The 15420-nt window shown below is 49.3% G+C and overlaps 1 protein-coding gene across 11 annotated transcripts in view; it reads right to left on the bottom strand.

Moving 5' to 3' along the window:
* The window catches only part of TMCO4 (transmembrane and coiled-coil domains 4), a 77730-nt gene that overhangs the window by 52284 nt on the left and 10026 nt on the right, over positions 1-15420 (bottom strand). For all 11 annotated transcript variants that reach the window (XR_010383965.1, XM_064493980.1, XM_064493983.1 and 8 more), the window contains exons 3-5: positions 12541-12718; positions 6426-6600; positions 5689-5716 (exon numbers count right to left, since the gene is read on the bottom strand). Coding sequence is in view for 10 of the 11 variants with exons in the window: in XM_064493980.1 (XP_064350050.1) it covers positions 5689-5716; positions 6426-6600; positions 12541-12710 (373 nt within the window). In the remaining variant the exon portion in view is untranslated. The remainder of the gene's footprint in view (positions 1-5688; positions 5717-6425; positions 6601-12540; positions 12719-15420) is intronic.

Below are 15420 nucleotides of genomic sequence, written 5' to 3'. Positions count from 1 at the left end.
AGACCAAAGGAAAGGAACTCAGAGGCAGAAACTTCAGCCTTTGTTGCCATCCAGGCTGGGGTTCGCGTTTTCATCTGAATACCTGCAAGCTGAATGGCTTCGGGCAAGTTTCTTGAGCTTTCTGAGCCTGTTTCCTTATCTGTGAAATGAGGGCAAGAGTATCTTTTGAATCTAGCTTTTTGCTGAGATGCAGTGAGGAGCTGCATATGATGAGCCTGGCCAGCAGCCAGGATGCAGTGAGTGTTCAATAAAGCGGGCAAACGGTACTCTTTTTATTTAAATGTCACATTTCCTCAGTCCTTAGATGCTAAGAAGCCAGGGCTGCTGGGGCGAGGTGCCTGCTGCTGTGTCTAGAGGGGGACCCTTCGTCCCGCCTCTCCCGAGGGTCCAAGGACACTTTCAGGCCATATTCAGACAACTACTTACCCAGCCCACAGCACTGCCATCCGGCAACTGACCAACTTTTCTAATTAGTACATTTTATGTAACATTTAGAATATTTATTCCCATTTTCACCCTCAGTGAATTTTTTTTTTTTCATATGAAGAAGCCATACCTTACTCCAATCTCGTGCACCCATCGGCCCCCTGCTGGGCACAAGGCTGAATCTTCCAGGTCTGCCCAGGGTCTTTACCTTGTGAGGCAGAGCACGGCTGGAGGGACGGGACTTTTAGGATGCACCCCGTGTCAGGGCAGAAGTTGAACTTAAGATTGTTTCACACAACATTGTAAAATGATTATAAATGCATAAAAAATGTTAAAAAAAAGATTGTTTCAGGGGTGACTCCTGCCTTTTTTCTCCATGGTTTATTTGGGGGGGAGCAGTTAAGGGCATTAAGGGGGCAACAAGTTAAGGCCAGTGGTCATGGGAGCTGAGGGGGCCCTTCTGAGGTCCCCCTCCAGTGCCACCTTCTCGGACGCTGCAGGATGCGTTCCTCCGGCTCCTCCTCGTTTTGGCCTCATTAAACCCCCTTAGTCAGCTGTAAGGATGAGAGGTTTATCAACTTATCTCCAAGAGGGAAGCAGAACAGCACTTAAGGGTGGACTCTGGAAACACACTGCCTGGGTTCGAATCCTGCCCCTCACTCTCCAGCTGTGTGACCTTGGACGGGTTATTTCACCCTCTGTGCCTCTTTTGTAAACTGGGAGACAGTATTAGCATCTATCTCCTGGATGCTGCGGGGTTGTTGAGGGGTTTAAACAAATTACAAAGCACTTTGCTCAGGGCCTGCACACAGTAGGCACTCAGGGAGTATTGGCCCTGATTGGAACTACTCCCAGCGCCTAGCAGAGGGCCTAGTACACGCAGCGGGTGCTCAGTTCTCATTTGCTGAATGAAGGAACCAGCCACTTTCAATACTAATTGCAAGCTTTACAAATCTTGAGGATCCTGACGGAGAACCTTGCAACCAAGAGACAGTGTTTGCATTGCACCACGACCAAAGACCAACATCTCAAACCTTTCTGATTCATCGGGGAGGTAGGGTTTGCAGTTCAGTAATAAAGACCAGGTCAGAAAGTAGACTCAAGTTTGCAGTAAAGATTGCTGTGTCTCCTGCGGCGTGTCCCTCCTCGGGTCTCATGGCCTGGGGTTGATGCTATCTCTGGATTCAGAGTTCAGAGGGCAAAAGCCATGATTCAGTGTAAGTCTCGTCTGCCCTGATGCAGAGTTCATTCACCATGAGACTCGCTGCCTTAAATGGAATTTTGAAACTTACACTTAAATGTAAACCTCAGGTTACTTACTGTACCTCCTGAGCCTAACTTCCTATCAGTGGGGATAACAGTAACCTCTCTAGCAGCTGACCTGAGGATTATACATGATGAATAATTCATCATCTAGGTACAGGACTTAAAAGAGCAGCTAGGTAACTTACAGACTACCAACTACAAATAAACCAGCCCCACCTGAGATGGCCAGATTTGGGGTCCGAGATCAATGGTTCTCAACCAGGGACGTTTTTGTCCCCCTAAGGACATCTGGTAACGTATGAAGACAATTCTAGCGTCATAACTCAGGAAGTGCCACAGGCATCTAGTGAGTAGAGGCCAGGGATGCGGCTAAACCTCCTACAATGCACAGAGTGGCCCCACAACCAAGAATTATCCAGTCCCAAATGTCAATAGTGCTGCAGTTGAGAAATCCAGTTCAGAGTTAGCTCAGATTCAGTTTAACCTTCAGCATATAAAAGGCTTATTTTTCCAGTTGTGTGGGCAAGAAGCTTCGTGGGTTGTTACTGGATGAGGAGAATAAAATGATTGGCGGGCACAAAAAATTCCACCCAGCTGCCAACATGGCACTGTTTTGTGACTAAGATCCCAATACTGTCAGTAAAAGTCAACCTTCCAGGAAGTTCTGAGAAATGCAGCTTTTCGTATTGATTTCCTGGGCCGATTCCATGACTAATCACCTGTCTTGCATCAGAGAGGAATCCCACAGCACAGACAGCCAGTCTCCTTTTCTACTGCGTGTCCCACCCCATCAGTCTCTGTAGAAGATGGTTTAACTCTCCAGTTCAAACAACCCTGCTAGTATCTAAGCTCATGCTCTAAAGAAAGGCCATCCATCCTCCCCTCCATCCTTCCACCCATTCATCCTTCCATCCACTGATCCATTCATCCAACCCTCCCTGCATCCATTCATCCATCCACCCACCCACCCACCCAAAAGTAAATGCCCACCATGTCTCCATCAGGCTGCAGACACTGGGATGTGACAGTGAACAAGCCAGACAAAGGGCCCTGCCTTCATGGAAGCTGTGGGAAAGGACTTGAACAACTGGCCCAACTATGACACTGACCTTCTCCTTACAAGATCCCTGACTCTGTTCTCAGGACCAAAGACAGTGCTGTTTTGTTTTGCTCTGAAGTAGCCTCTAGCGCTTGCCTCTCATTTGTATTTGAAGTCGTAGTTCAGAGAAGTTATGTGACCTGATCAAGGTCACACACGAGAGTCTCAGAGATGGGATGAGAGTCCAGGTTTCCTGGTTCCCAGGGCTTCCCCGTTTCACCACCAACCCTGTTCCCAGCGGCACTCATAGTCCGCTTCCAGTGTGCTAGCTCTGTTCTGAGCACTGTACCTGGGTTATTTCATTTAATCCTTACCACTTCCCTATAACGTAAGGGGTACTGTTGTTCCCATTTGATACCTGAGAAAGCTGAGGCACGGAGACATTCAGTAACTTGCCAAGGTAGAGCCTGAATTTTAACACTAGGTAGGCTAGTCCCCAGATGCTCCCAGTTCTTGGTCCCTGGTTCTTCATGAACAAGGACAGAGGTGGACATGACAACTGGTGGCAAGCCACTCCCACTCGGGGCCTCATTGTCTCAGCTACAGACAGACCTCATTTTCACTGCGCTTCACTTCACTGTGCTTTGTAGACATTGTGTTTTGTTTTCTTTTTGTTTTTTAGTAAATTGAAGATCTATGGCAACCTTGCATTCAGCAAGTCTATCTATGCTGTTTTTCCAACAGCACTGCTTTTTAATTAAGATGTGTACTTTTTTTTAAACATAGTGTTATTGTACACTTTAATAGACTACAGTATAGTGTAAATATACCTTTTACAGGCACTGGGAAACCAAACAATTCATTTGACTCGATTTATTGGATTTATTGCAATATCTGCTTTACCGCGGGGGTCCGGGACTGAACCTGCAATATCTCCAAGGGTCACCTGTGCGTGATGAGAGGGCGGGCTAGGTGGCTTGAGGGTCCAGCTACCTCTGACCTCTGGGGGACTTCTCAGTCCTAGCACCTGCTCCCACGTGGGTCCCAGCGTGCCACTGAAGCCACTCCTGTTTGTAGACGCTGGTGTCTGGTGGGGCTTTCAGATAAACCAAAGGCACCTCTCAGATGCTATCAGAGACTGGTATTCTTTAGAAACGAGGTGTTAGTATTCCTGTGGGGATACCTCTGTGTTCCCCAACCCTCGTGAGTAATATCCGCTAAGGTTTTCGTTAACAGAAATGTTGCAGGATGTCCAGCTCTGCCACGTATCTGCTTAGGCCAGCACTTCACCTCCCTGAGCCTCAGTCTACTCACCTGTAAAGTGTGAGTGCCTACGTGAAAGGATGGCTGTGAGGATGGGACACAACAATGTTTGACAAGGGCCGGGTCCAGTAACCAGCATTAACAGGTGCTTAGTAAGTGGTGGTGGTTCTCAAGAGAAATTTAAACGGCAGTATTGGTTTAAAGGCCGCCTATGACAATGTCCCAGGGAGAGCATGAAGTACCGGGCGATATTAGACAGGTCAGGGCAGTTGTTCTTTGAGAGCCAGGCCAAGGTCACCCACAGCAAAGAGGGGTAAGTTAAGATGTCTCGGGGGCTCGGGAGGGCTTGTGATTGGCAGGTGGGGGCAGGAAGCGGGCTAGGATGAACACGACTCTCTGGGTGAGGAAAGTCAGGGAGACACAGGAGCGCTGGGGTGGCTTCTCCTCCCCAGAGGTAAGGCAGCGGGACAGAGAGCTGGCCCAGGAGGCTTGAGACCTGGTTTTGACTCGCGGGCTGTCTCTGCCACTGTGTGCCTCTGGGAAAGCCCCCTCAGCTCTCTGGGCCTCAATCTCTCCACCTGGAAATATGAGAGGCTCACCCAAGATGACCTTGGGCAGGTGAGTCTCAGGTCTGCAAAATGGGAACGACGGCCTTCAGCATCCCTCAGGGGGCCGAGAGGGCTCCAGGCCAGGCCAGCCCGTAGCACCAGGCTGGGCACACAGCAAGAGCTTGAGACCTGGAGCTTTGCGGTTACATGATTACAATATGCGGGTATCTCGTGCTGATGGGCTGCCCTGGCTCTGGCACCCTGGGTCTCGGACCCCCGTGCAAACTCCACCCCTCACTCCAAGAGTGTCCAGGAGGACCAGACATTGTTATTCTTCCCTTACTTCTGCTTGAAAAACAAAGTGATACAAATGAGCATCCTCAGACCAGCTCCACCACATCCTCAGAGGGAACTCAGCCCCCTGGCCACATCAGCTAAACAGAAGTATTATTTAAGGCCGTGCCTGCCTGAAAGCAGGGCTGGGCCAGATCACCCTCGGGCTCCCACTCAGCTCTGAGATCCGGGCTTAAAATATTTTGTTTGGAGAGAGTAGGGCCAACAATGTACATTGGGGTTTGAGCCCTGAAGCTGCAATTCTCAGACTATAAATACACAGGAACCGCCTGGGTTCTTGCAGAACCTGCTGGGCTCCCGCCCCAGGGACCGCCCCCTGAGCGCTCTTTCCTGGCGATGCTCCCGCACATGCTGATCCTGCTCTTGAAATTCTGTTCCTCCTCCTCTTCCTACCCTCCATTCCCCCACAAGCCAGGGTCCTGGTGGGGAGTTGGTGACACGTCCCTTACTACACGGTGCAGAGGGTGCTGGGATTTCATTTTCAGTTCCGTGCTCCGTCTCCCTGCGAGCCGTCCAAATAAACATCAGAGGGGATGAGCCAGGTTCAAGAGCTACTTAGAAGGTGAGACAACAGAGCCTCATGAGGAATCAATGAAAACCACGAAGAGGCAGCCCGTGGCGCTTGGAGTGAACAGAGTGCTCCCAGCTCCCCGCCTGCACTGGGTTCCCTTTTCTCTCTTGCATCAAAAATGCCACGGGGGATGGGGCCGCAGGGGCAACCCTGACCACTGGCTTCACCGGCTGACATGCAGATCCGTGCCCACAATTTACAGAACTTAGAAATCAACTCACCATCCTTGAGTGAGAAGCTCAGAAGGTCCTGAGGGAAAAGAAACAGGAATTAGCATACGCTGCATATGTAACCAGCCCGCTCATTTGACAAATATTTATTGACTCTTACTAAGCGGGAGAACAGGGCAGACAAAACACCCCTGCCCTGCATTCTAGCAGCGCGCCAGAGGAACAAGCAAGCCGATCCCCGAGTTAGTGTGTGAGAATTTCAGGGAGTCAGATGAAGGAGGGGAAGGACTGTTTTAAAATCTGTTCCCTTGACCCACCAACTGCTGTGTCACAAGCTGCCTGCTTCAAGTGCACACAGAGCAGGTGTGCACTTCCAGGAGGAGGCACCACAGCTGGGCAGTCAGGAGCACAGGCGCTGGAGGCAGACTGCCAAGGCTCAGACCAGCTGTGTGACCTTGAACAAGTCACTGAACAGCTCTGTGCCTGTTTCCCTATCTGTAAAATGGGGATGATCATCCTACCCACCTAGTAAAGTTGCTCTGAGAATTAAATGAGTTCATATCTGTAAAGGTGTCAGCATATCATAGGTACCGTTTAAGTAATAAATCAATGGTAAGTATTCAATAATGAGAATTCAGCATTAGCTAAGAGCATCATCACCATATGATATTATGATGAAATATTTACTTTTTCACCTCCCCCACCCCACTGGAAGCAGTTTTCAGACTGACTTTGAAAGGAATTTGTTCTACTTTCCCCGGCAGCCACCACCTGGGTGGTGGGTGTACCTGAGTGATCATCAGGGGGTCGTCCTTCAAGATGGGGTCCTTCAATAAAATCTGAGCAAACATGTCTGCTCCTTCGCCTCCCAGGCCACTGGCAAAAGCAGTCATGGTTGGCAAGACGGCTTCTGACAAATCCAGCCACTTCACCAGGCCAGCCACGAACTCCGTGCAGAAGGGTCTGAAAGACAGATACAGCTGAGAACCCGAGGCTTCCTGGACCGCGCGTCTCACGAGGCCGCTGGGAAGTTGAGATGAGATGAGTTCAGGGATGTGAAGGGCTGGCCTGTACAAAAACCATGGTGACTTTGGCCCGTGGAATACAGAGAGAGCCAAACCCTGATTTCAGGTGTGTGGATTTTAGCTTTTTCCTCCGTCAAAACTTTGACCACAGGGGCTGATAAACCACAGGAACGAGGGCAATGACCAGTTACTGACCACATGCCCTGGGCCCGGCCTGAGCCGGGGGTTGCACTGGGGGCTGCAGAACCACAGACAAGTAGGTGGCCTCAGATGAGAAGCTCACAGCAGGGTGGAGACTCGGATGGGACTGACTGATCCCAGTGTCGCGTGGTACGGGGCAAGAATCAAGCCCCGATGAGTCCAGAGAGGGAGCCCCCAAATCTGCCTGTAGGGAGGGGCAGCGAACAGAAAAGTCTTCCCTCAGGTGGAGATTCGCTGCTGCTGGAAATGGCCAAGGACATGCTTTCTGGAAACAATAAAATGCAGAGGAAGTCCGTCCTCCCATTGTGCTCACCGCCACCGTGGGGTCTCTGTCCACAGCAGGCATTTGAGTTGAGTCCCCCGGGAGTGCCTGGGCGGGGGATGGATGGGATGCTCCAGGGGAGAAGGGATCCCAGGAGCTGCAGGGAGCACATGGCATCTTGGGGACTCCAGCTCTGATTCAAAGCCACAACTGGTGGCAGTGAGGGGTGAGCTGGGGGGGTGGGTGGGCTGGGGATACAGAGCAGGGGAGTCAGAGGGGAGGTATTAGACCGGTGCAGAGAAAGGGCTTCCCAGAAGCCAGCAGAACTCCCTGGTGGCAGAAGCGACCTCAGGAGGCTCCCCACTTGCATCAGTCCCCATGGATCCCAGGAGGCCCACTCGTCATTCCTTAGAGTTGCGGCTGCCAAAGCTCCAGCGGAGAGATCGCTGCAGCCCAGGCCGCTGACAGGAGTGGTGAAGGACTCAGGCTCAAATGTTGACCTCACCACTGTTTTGGTCCAGGGCCCCAGGAAGCAGCTCTGAAATGATTACTGGGGAATCCTTTGGGGTCAAGGCCTGTGAAAGGACAGGGAGGATGCCAGACTGGGCGGGGATGGGGGCGGGGGACAGTCGAGCTTTGACGCAGCCTCTGTGCATCCTCTGAAGATGGAGTGACCCTTGAAAGCTGCCCCCAGCGGGGCGAGAGGGCTGAGGCTTTATGCCTCCACAGGAGACAGTCATCGGACAAAGGCTGTCCCAGGAAGGGGGCAGAACCTTGCGCGACCTGGCTTTCTTCAGGCTGCGATGGCCTGGGCGGTGCTGGCAGCCCTCCCAGCCGCTGGGGGAGAGTCCTTCATTCCCAAAGGACACCGAAGTGAGGCGGTGAAAGGACTCTGATCTCTCTGTGCCTCCATTTCCTTATCTGCAAATGGATCTACGAGACCAACTTCAGAAAACGGTTGAGGATTAAATGAGATGATACCCACCCCGAGCAGGGCTTGGCATGGAGAAGATACTCAACGAATGTGAGCGGGCGTCACTACTTTATTTATAAGGCGACCAATGGAGCGGCGGAGAAGAGGATTCATTGTCGGGCTCTGAGGTCTGACACCCTGGAGGAGTCCCGGCTCCCTGGGTGACTGGCTTTGTGTCTTTATTCCACCCCACTTAGCTTCGTTTTCCCCTGTTGTAAAGTGAGGTAGTAATAGGGCCTGCTTTGCAGATTGGCTGGAAAGATTAAATGACATGGTAATAGTGCTTGGCGCTCAATAACCCTCCATAAATGTTAGCTACGGCTGCTACAATTATAATTTGCCCCACTGCAATTACTGGGATTAACCAGGGATGACATGTGGGTGTGTATAGGGGCAGGGATGACTCAGTGAATTGAGCACCACTTAGGGGTAAACGTCTAGGCAGAAGGGGCTCAGGGCGGAGGGCAGCAGCATGGCCTGGCCCTGTGACCGGGAAGAAAGCCTCGGATGTAGAGAAGCATCTCATAAGAGTGCAGAGGTAAAGGGCGTGAACTCTGGTTCAGATCCCAGCTCTGCTACCGGCTGTGTGATCTCGGACAAGTTACTTAGCCTCCCTGGGCCTCAGTTTCTTTATTTGAAAACAGTGGTGATCATGATGAAACCTACTTCAGAGGGTTGTTGAAAGGATTAACTAAGTTAACATTTGCCACGTGCTTAGAACAAAACCTGGCACATACAAAAGCCCTATGCAGGTGTTCATTTAAATGAACAAATGAATTGATAAATATGTATGTAAAGTGCCAGTATAGCCATCTATCAAAGAAGGAATCACATTTTAGACTGGCAGGGCCTTGGGAATTGCTTCTAATGTGATTAGTGATCTGGCTGAAATATACAAAAATCAGTAGCAATAGTGACAATAAACAGTGATCACAGTGCAACAACCTGTCGGCCCCTGTGCTTACTGCTTCACACACACAGACTCGCTTACTCCCCACCAGGGCCTGACAAGGGAAGGGAGGTCCGATTTTTACCACCATTCTAGAGATAAGGGCACTCAGACCCAGAGAGGTTAAGTGACAGCTCCAGGGTTCACGGCCACATCTCTCTTGACTCAGGAGGCCGTGCTTAACCACTGCAGAGACTGCCCCTCTCCGGTGAAGGCATTCCCGGGCACCCGCCAAGTGCTGGACACCAGCTAAGCAGATGCATACCAGGGGTGTCACCCCCACCCTGCCTTGAGATGGAGCCCCTTGGCTGCGGCGGTTAAATACCTTATCAAGGGTCTCCTCGCTGGGAAGGGGCAATGCCTCACCTGGAATCCAGGAGTCCTAACTTCTAGTCCAAAGCTCCTCCAACTCACACGGGCCAGCAAACTACACCAGGGGGTGCAGCCTTTTTCTTTTTCTTTCTTTCTTTCTTTTTTGAAATTCAGTTTCATTGGAACACAGCACACCCATTCCTTTACATACTGTCCTCCGGCTGCTTTTCGGCAATAATAGCAAAGTTTGGTGACCACGACAGAGACCACAGGGCCCACAAGTCTAAAATGTCTGGGTCTTTGCAGAAAAAGTCTGCAGACCCCTGCTCTACATCATTAATATCTTCATGTTTAATAAATAGGGTTAATTATAAGTGACAGCATCTGTGGTGTTTACAGCATGGATAAGAAATAACTATTTTAAAGGCTTGCTTTTATGCCCCATGTGGACACAAACTGCCACAGAGTGTTTCCTAAAGATTGCCGAAACCAGCGGCACATCTGGGATGTAAAAAGATTAAGGTTAGTTTTAAAAAGTGTTTTGGGCCCAAGAGATCTGAGATTAACCACGTGGAAAGAGGTGGCATACTGATTGTAACTTTTAGGAAGAAAATGCCCAGCTAAGTAACAGCCACGTGTGCTTAGGACACTACTTGGGTTTTGGAGGGACACAGGACAATAATATTTCTATGTGTCCTCTTGGTGGTGCCCAGCACAGGCCTGGCACACGGTCCAGGTTCATACATACTTGTTTATGTGAACAAAGTACACAAAGCTCTTCCCTCCCTATTTACTGGCTTATTAGGTAGGTATTTATTGGATCTGGGAAGCTTCTGGAAAGACAGAGGCCTCCCAGGTATGGTACAGGCATGGGGCAGAGCAGGGAGAGACTTGGACCCTTGCAGGAGATGGGGCTTTGCCTTGCTTGGGAGCAAAATAGCCAACGAGATATATTCTAAGCTCCAGATAGAGTATGTGGTTTCATTACCAATAATGTGAACAGCCAAAGTCCGTTTGGCAGTAGTTCTGTGCCAGGCTCTGCAGGAGCCATCAACACATTCCTTCCTCAGGACCACCCTCTCTGATGGATGGCTGTTTCTCCACAGCAGTGATTCCTCAGCTTCTCTTTCCTGCCCAGCAGAAGCCCCCTCCCATGACGAAGACAGAAAAAGGCAAGTGCCTTTATTTTTTTCCCTGCCTCCCTTGCAGATGACATAAAAGGGAAAGCCTTTTCGAGGTATTCTGGAAAAGAGTTCCTCCCCAATGAGAGACTTCATGAGAATCCCTGTCCTTCTCTTTCCTGCCTTGAGCCTTGTTCTGTGAAGGTGTGATGTAAGGAGCTGCAGCAGCCATTGTGTGATCAGGAGGGGAAGGCCAAGAGAACTGCAGAAAAGCCAGCCCAAAGGCTTTCTGAGGCACTGTATCAATCCTGGAACTCTTTCCTTTCAATTTCTTATTAAGTGAGAAAAACAAATCTCTTCTTGTTTAAATCTCTTTTAGTACAGTGTCCTGTTACTTGAAGCCCAAAGTGCCCTGAGGGTAAGTTCCAGGATTGTATCCATTTTACAGATGAGGAAACTGGGACAAATAAAATGAGTCACAGAGTTAGCAAGCAACCATCACTGTTTACTGAGCCTACTATGTGTCAAACACTATGCTATGAGGTTTACCTACATTATCTCACTTAATTCTTATAATCGCCCTGCAGGGTGGGTATTATTGGCCCCATTCTACAGATTAAGATGTTAAGGGAAGTTAAACAACCTGTCCACGGTCACATGTAACTGGAAAGTGGCAAAGGTAGGATTTGAATCCAGATCCAAGTCCAAAGCCTGTGGAATGTCTCTTGTGCTAATAAAGCCGGCATTTATCCACCCCTTCTTTTCCAAAATTTTACTGAGTGTCTTTGCTACACCAAGCTGTGTGCAAGGCACTGGGAACTCAGAGATGAACAAGGCAGCTCCTGTCCTCCAGGAGCTCAGACTGGAGGGGTGGCAGGTGTGGGAAGAATTACAGGGCAGCATGGTGGTCACAGTGACAGGTCACAGAACAGACAGGTGGAGACGCCCCCTGCCTAGGAGGTGAGGAGGGTCTGGAAAAGCTTTCTGGAGGTGACCTCCAAGGAAATGAATACACTCAAATGTTCAGTCCAGTGGGACAGACAAAGATAAAAAATTTTAAACAAAACAAACAAAATCCAGCAAAGATCCAAGGAAGTTTACTCACAGGAGACCATGGTGGGTGGAGGGGTCCTCGAAAATGGAGCATATGCAAAACCTTCTTGATGTCTCTGGCCCCCCAACCAGTTGCTCCTCATCTCAGTAGCAATATCTCCATCCTCTAAGGCCCCTCTCCCCACCTGGACCTTTGAGGCCAAAGTTAGCTCCTCCTTCTGCCCCGCCCACAGCACCCAACCTGTCCCACGTCAACTGCATTCTCCCTGAGAAAAGTCTGTCTCACCTGTGTCCCTCCAGCTCTCAGTCACTGTCCTGGTTTATCCAAACAACCCCACCTAACTGGCCTCCTCTGGCCTCCAAATTCTCTCCCCAAAGAGTTTCTGAAGTCCTTGAAGGCCAAGCCCAAGCTCTTAGCAACTCTACAATCTGAATCCAAATATACGATTTAAACATAGAGCTGGAGCTCTGCAGTGGCAGGTGTTAATACTGTCATCGAACCTGACACCATCATGACATTTAGTCCGCTGTTAAAATCAGTCATGTGGGCGTCCCCCTAGACTGTAAGTACCAGGAGGATGGGAGCCAGGCCTTGCTTTTCTTTGTTTTCTCCACAGGGCTTCACACTACACCCAGCACACAGTAGGTGCTCACTGAATGCATGTTGCACGAATGCATAGACATCTTATCCCCCAATTAGGGTGTGTCCTACTTGAGAGCAGGGAGAGTGTCTGTCTTGTTCGTCTCACTCATGTATACTTTCCAGGAACTTTGAGTGATGCCTCGTGAAACAGTTGGTGCCCCTTAAATGCTTGGTGAAGGTATAAATGAGTGCAAAGTGAATGAGGGCTGTCCTATCCCCCTACTGGGTTGTGAGCTCCTTAAAGGCAAGGACAGTGACTTTCTCCTCTTTGTAGTGTCCAGTAATACCTGGCAGGCTGCTTGGTTGCCAATAATCGTCTCCCTGAAGAAGCATGGCCATCCCTCTGTGGGATAAAAGCACTCACCTCTGCTCAGGTTCTGGGAACAGCTGGGCCAGGGAGACCCCGCACAGGGCGGCGTAGGCGAAGCGGTGGGCCTCGGTCAGCTCCCGGCCCATGGGCAGGTGCGGTTCCCCCTCCGCAGCCGGCTTGGCCGCCTGAGGCAGCTTCTGGCTTGACCTGTCCTGTGTGGCCATTTCCAACCCTGTAGGGAAAAATCCCAGTGAAAAATGCTTCCAGCAGGCGGGCAAAGCTTACTTAGATGGGACACAGAAACTACCAGTCATGAAAGAAAAGCCGGATAAATGAGCCCTCTCTAACATTAAGAACTTCTATTCATCATCTTTAAGAGATCGGCAGGGTGGGGATGGGGGGAGATATCTGCAGTGTGTGTATCAACAATGGATTTGTATCCACAGTATAAAAACAACTCCTACAAGTCACTGAGAAAAAGAAACAAGGCACATTTAAAAATGGGCAAGAGACTTGAATAGGTTCTTCACAAAAGATATTCAATGGCCAATAAGCACACGCAGAGGAGTTCAACAGCATTAGTCACCAGAGCAACAGAAATTAACATCCCAGTGAGACACGGCTACTCACCCAAGACATTTCTAGCCTACTATCCGGACTCCACATTGATTTTGGTCCATAAATTCGTTCTCATCCAGCTAAGCAGTAAACATTTTTGTTCTCAAACTATTATTTCTATGGAGGAGTAATTTAAAAGTTTGTCCATAACTAATATTGCATCAGCTTTAAAAAATAACCCTGGGGTAATTAAGAAGCAACAAACCAACATCTGTACAGCACATAACAGTTTATAAAGCACTTTAAACCCATTTAATTCTTATAACTACCATGTAAGGTTAAGTAGAAGGTGATTATGATTTGCTCTTATAGCTATAATCCTCAGAGAGACCAAGCCATTTTCTGAGAGTTACACAGTAAGTATGTGATGAAAGTCAAAACAGACTTTGATTCCAAACTCCATGCTCTTTCCTCTACGCCAGCACAGGGATTCTCCTTCCCCTGTTTCAGATGGAGAAATTGAGGCCCAGAGAGGTTAAGATCTTGCCCAATGTCACCCAGCAAGCCTGGCCTCTGATGGTTGCTCCAGGAATCCGAGTTTGAAGTCTGTTTGCAGCAGATTTCCTGGCTTGAACAATCAGCCCAGACCATGGACAAAGGGGACAGAAAAAAGCCACAAACTAAGGACATCACTGGGGGCAGCACCGGGCCTGGATGTCAGCAGGCTTAGCAATTACCACCACTTTCAATCAACTCCATGTGCCATTTGACGGCCACAGTAACTGTACCTATTAGCCATAAGAGCCCAAGATGGTGTTTTATTCAGCTCGTATCTGGAGAGCCCCACGTGAGTTCTCGGTTCAAGAATAAACAGCCTTCTAATCAGAGAAGCATGAGCTGGCCTGCCTCTGACCGCAGGGGAGAGGGGGCTGGGCTGAGCACACTGAATGCCCAGCTCAGGCCAAATTCATTCATTCATTCAATAAAGTACACTTTTGCTGCCCTATAATCCATTCTCTACCCAGCAGCCCAAGTGGCCTTTTTGTCATATATACCGATCATGTCACTTGTCTGCTTAAAGGCCTCCCGTCGCCCCAGGAGGAGTACCAGTCCTTTCCTGATAGCCTGGAGTCCTGCATGATCTGGCCCCTGCCTGCCTTCAATCACCTGACTTGTTCACTACTCTGTAGCCACGCTGGCTGTCTTTCTGTCTTCAAATACACATGCTGGTCCTCCCTCTGGGCCTTTGCACCTGCCATTCCCCCTGCCTGGGACACTTCCCTTGACTTTCACATTCAGTCTGAGTGTCACCTCCTCTGAGAGGCCTTCCTTGATCCCCTAGGCCGCGCTACTTCCGCCTCTCTATCCCAGCACCTTATTCTGTTTCTGTAATACTTACTCCTGCCTGAAATAATGTTTTTTGTTTTTTTTTTTGGCAGGGTGGCAGGTAACTAGGCTTATTTATTTTTAGAGGAGGTACTGGGGATTGAACCCCAGACCTCATGCATGCTAAGCATGGGCTCTTCCACTGAGCTACACCCTCTCCCTCTGAAATAATATGGTTTTAAATTACTTGTTTACTCAGGTGAACAAAGAGAATGTCAACTTGTCAAGGCAGGCCCCTGGTTTTTATTCTCACTGCTGTATCCCTAGCTTTCTGAACAGGCCCTGGAATATTGCAGGCTTTCAATAACTACTCGCTGGGTGAATGAAGAGGGGGTACATGACATATGGTGCCTTGTTCTGGGCCTTGGGGAAGATCAGGGGACAAGACTGACAAATCCCCTGCTCTCTAGGGACTAAAATTCTGGTTGGAGACAGGCAATATTATTCCAATGTATAATGATGTCAGTGATTTAAGTAACTTGCCCAAGATTATATAGCTATTAAGTGGTGGAACTAAGATTCTCACTCAGGTGAGCTGGAGATAGGATCCAAGCCCTTAACAGGCCACTAAATGAATAAGTGAACATTGGGTTGGGAAGTGATCCTTGGGAAAGAACAATCAGGATGAAGGGGCTAAGGAGTGGTCAGGTCAGAGGGGAGTGACAACAGTATGCAGATGAAAGGTGCTGTTCCAGCAGAGGCTGGCAGGAAGTAAGAAGGACAGCCTGGTTGGATGGATGGATGGGAGAGGGTTTTCCAGTAGAAGAAAAAGGACAGTGGTAGAGATAGAGAAGTAAACAGACGATGACAAACTAGCGGGATAAATGCTGTGAGGAGGGAAACACAGAGGGATACACAGAGGGGACCCTTTCTTCTGTAGAGCACAGGGAGCTATATTCAATATCTTGCAATAACCTTTAATGGAAAAGAATATGAAAATGAATACACGTATATATATGCATGACTGGGACACTGTGCTGTACACCAGAA

This window comes from Camelus dromedarius, chromosome 14 (assembly GCF_036321535.1).
Source record: "Camelus dromedarius isolate mCamDro1 chromosome 14, mCamDro1.pat, whole genome shotgun sequence".
Taxonomy (NCBI): Eukaryota; Metazoa; Chordata; class Mammalia; order Artiodactyla; family Camelidae; genus Camelus; species Camelus dromedarius.
This window is presented reverse-complemented; position numbering and strand designations above follow the sequence as displayed.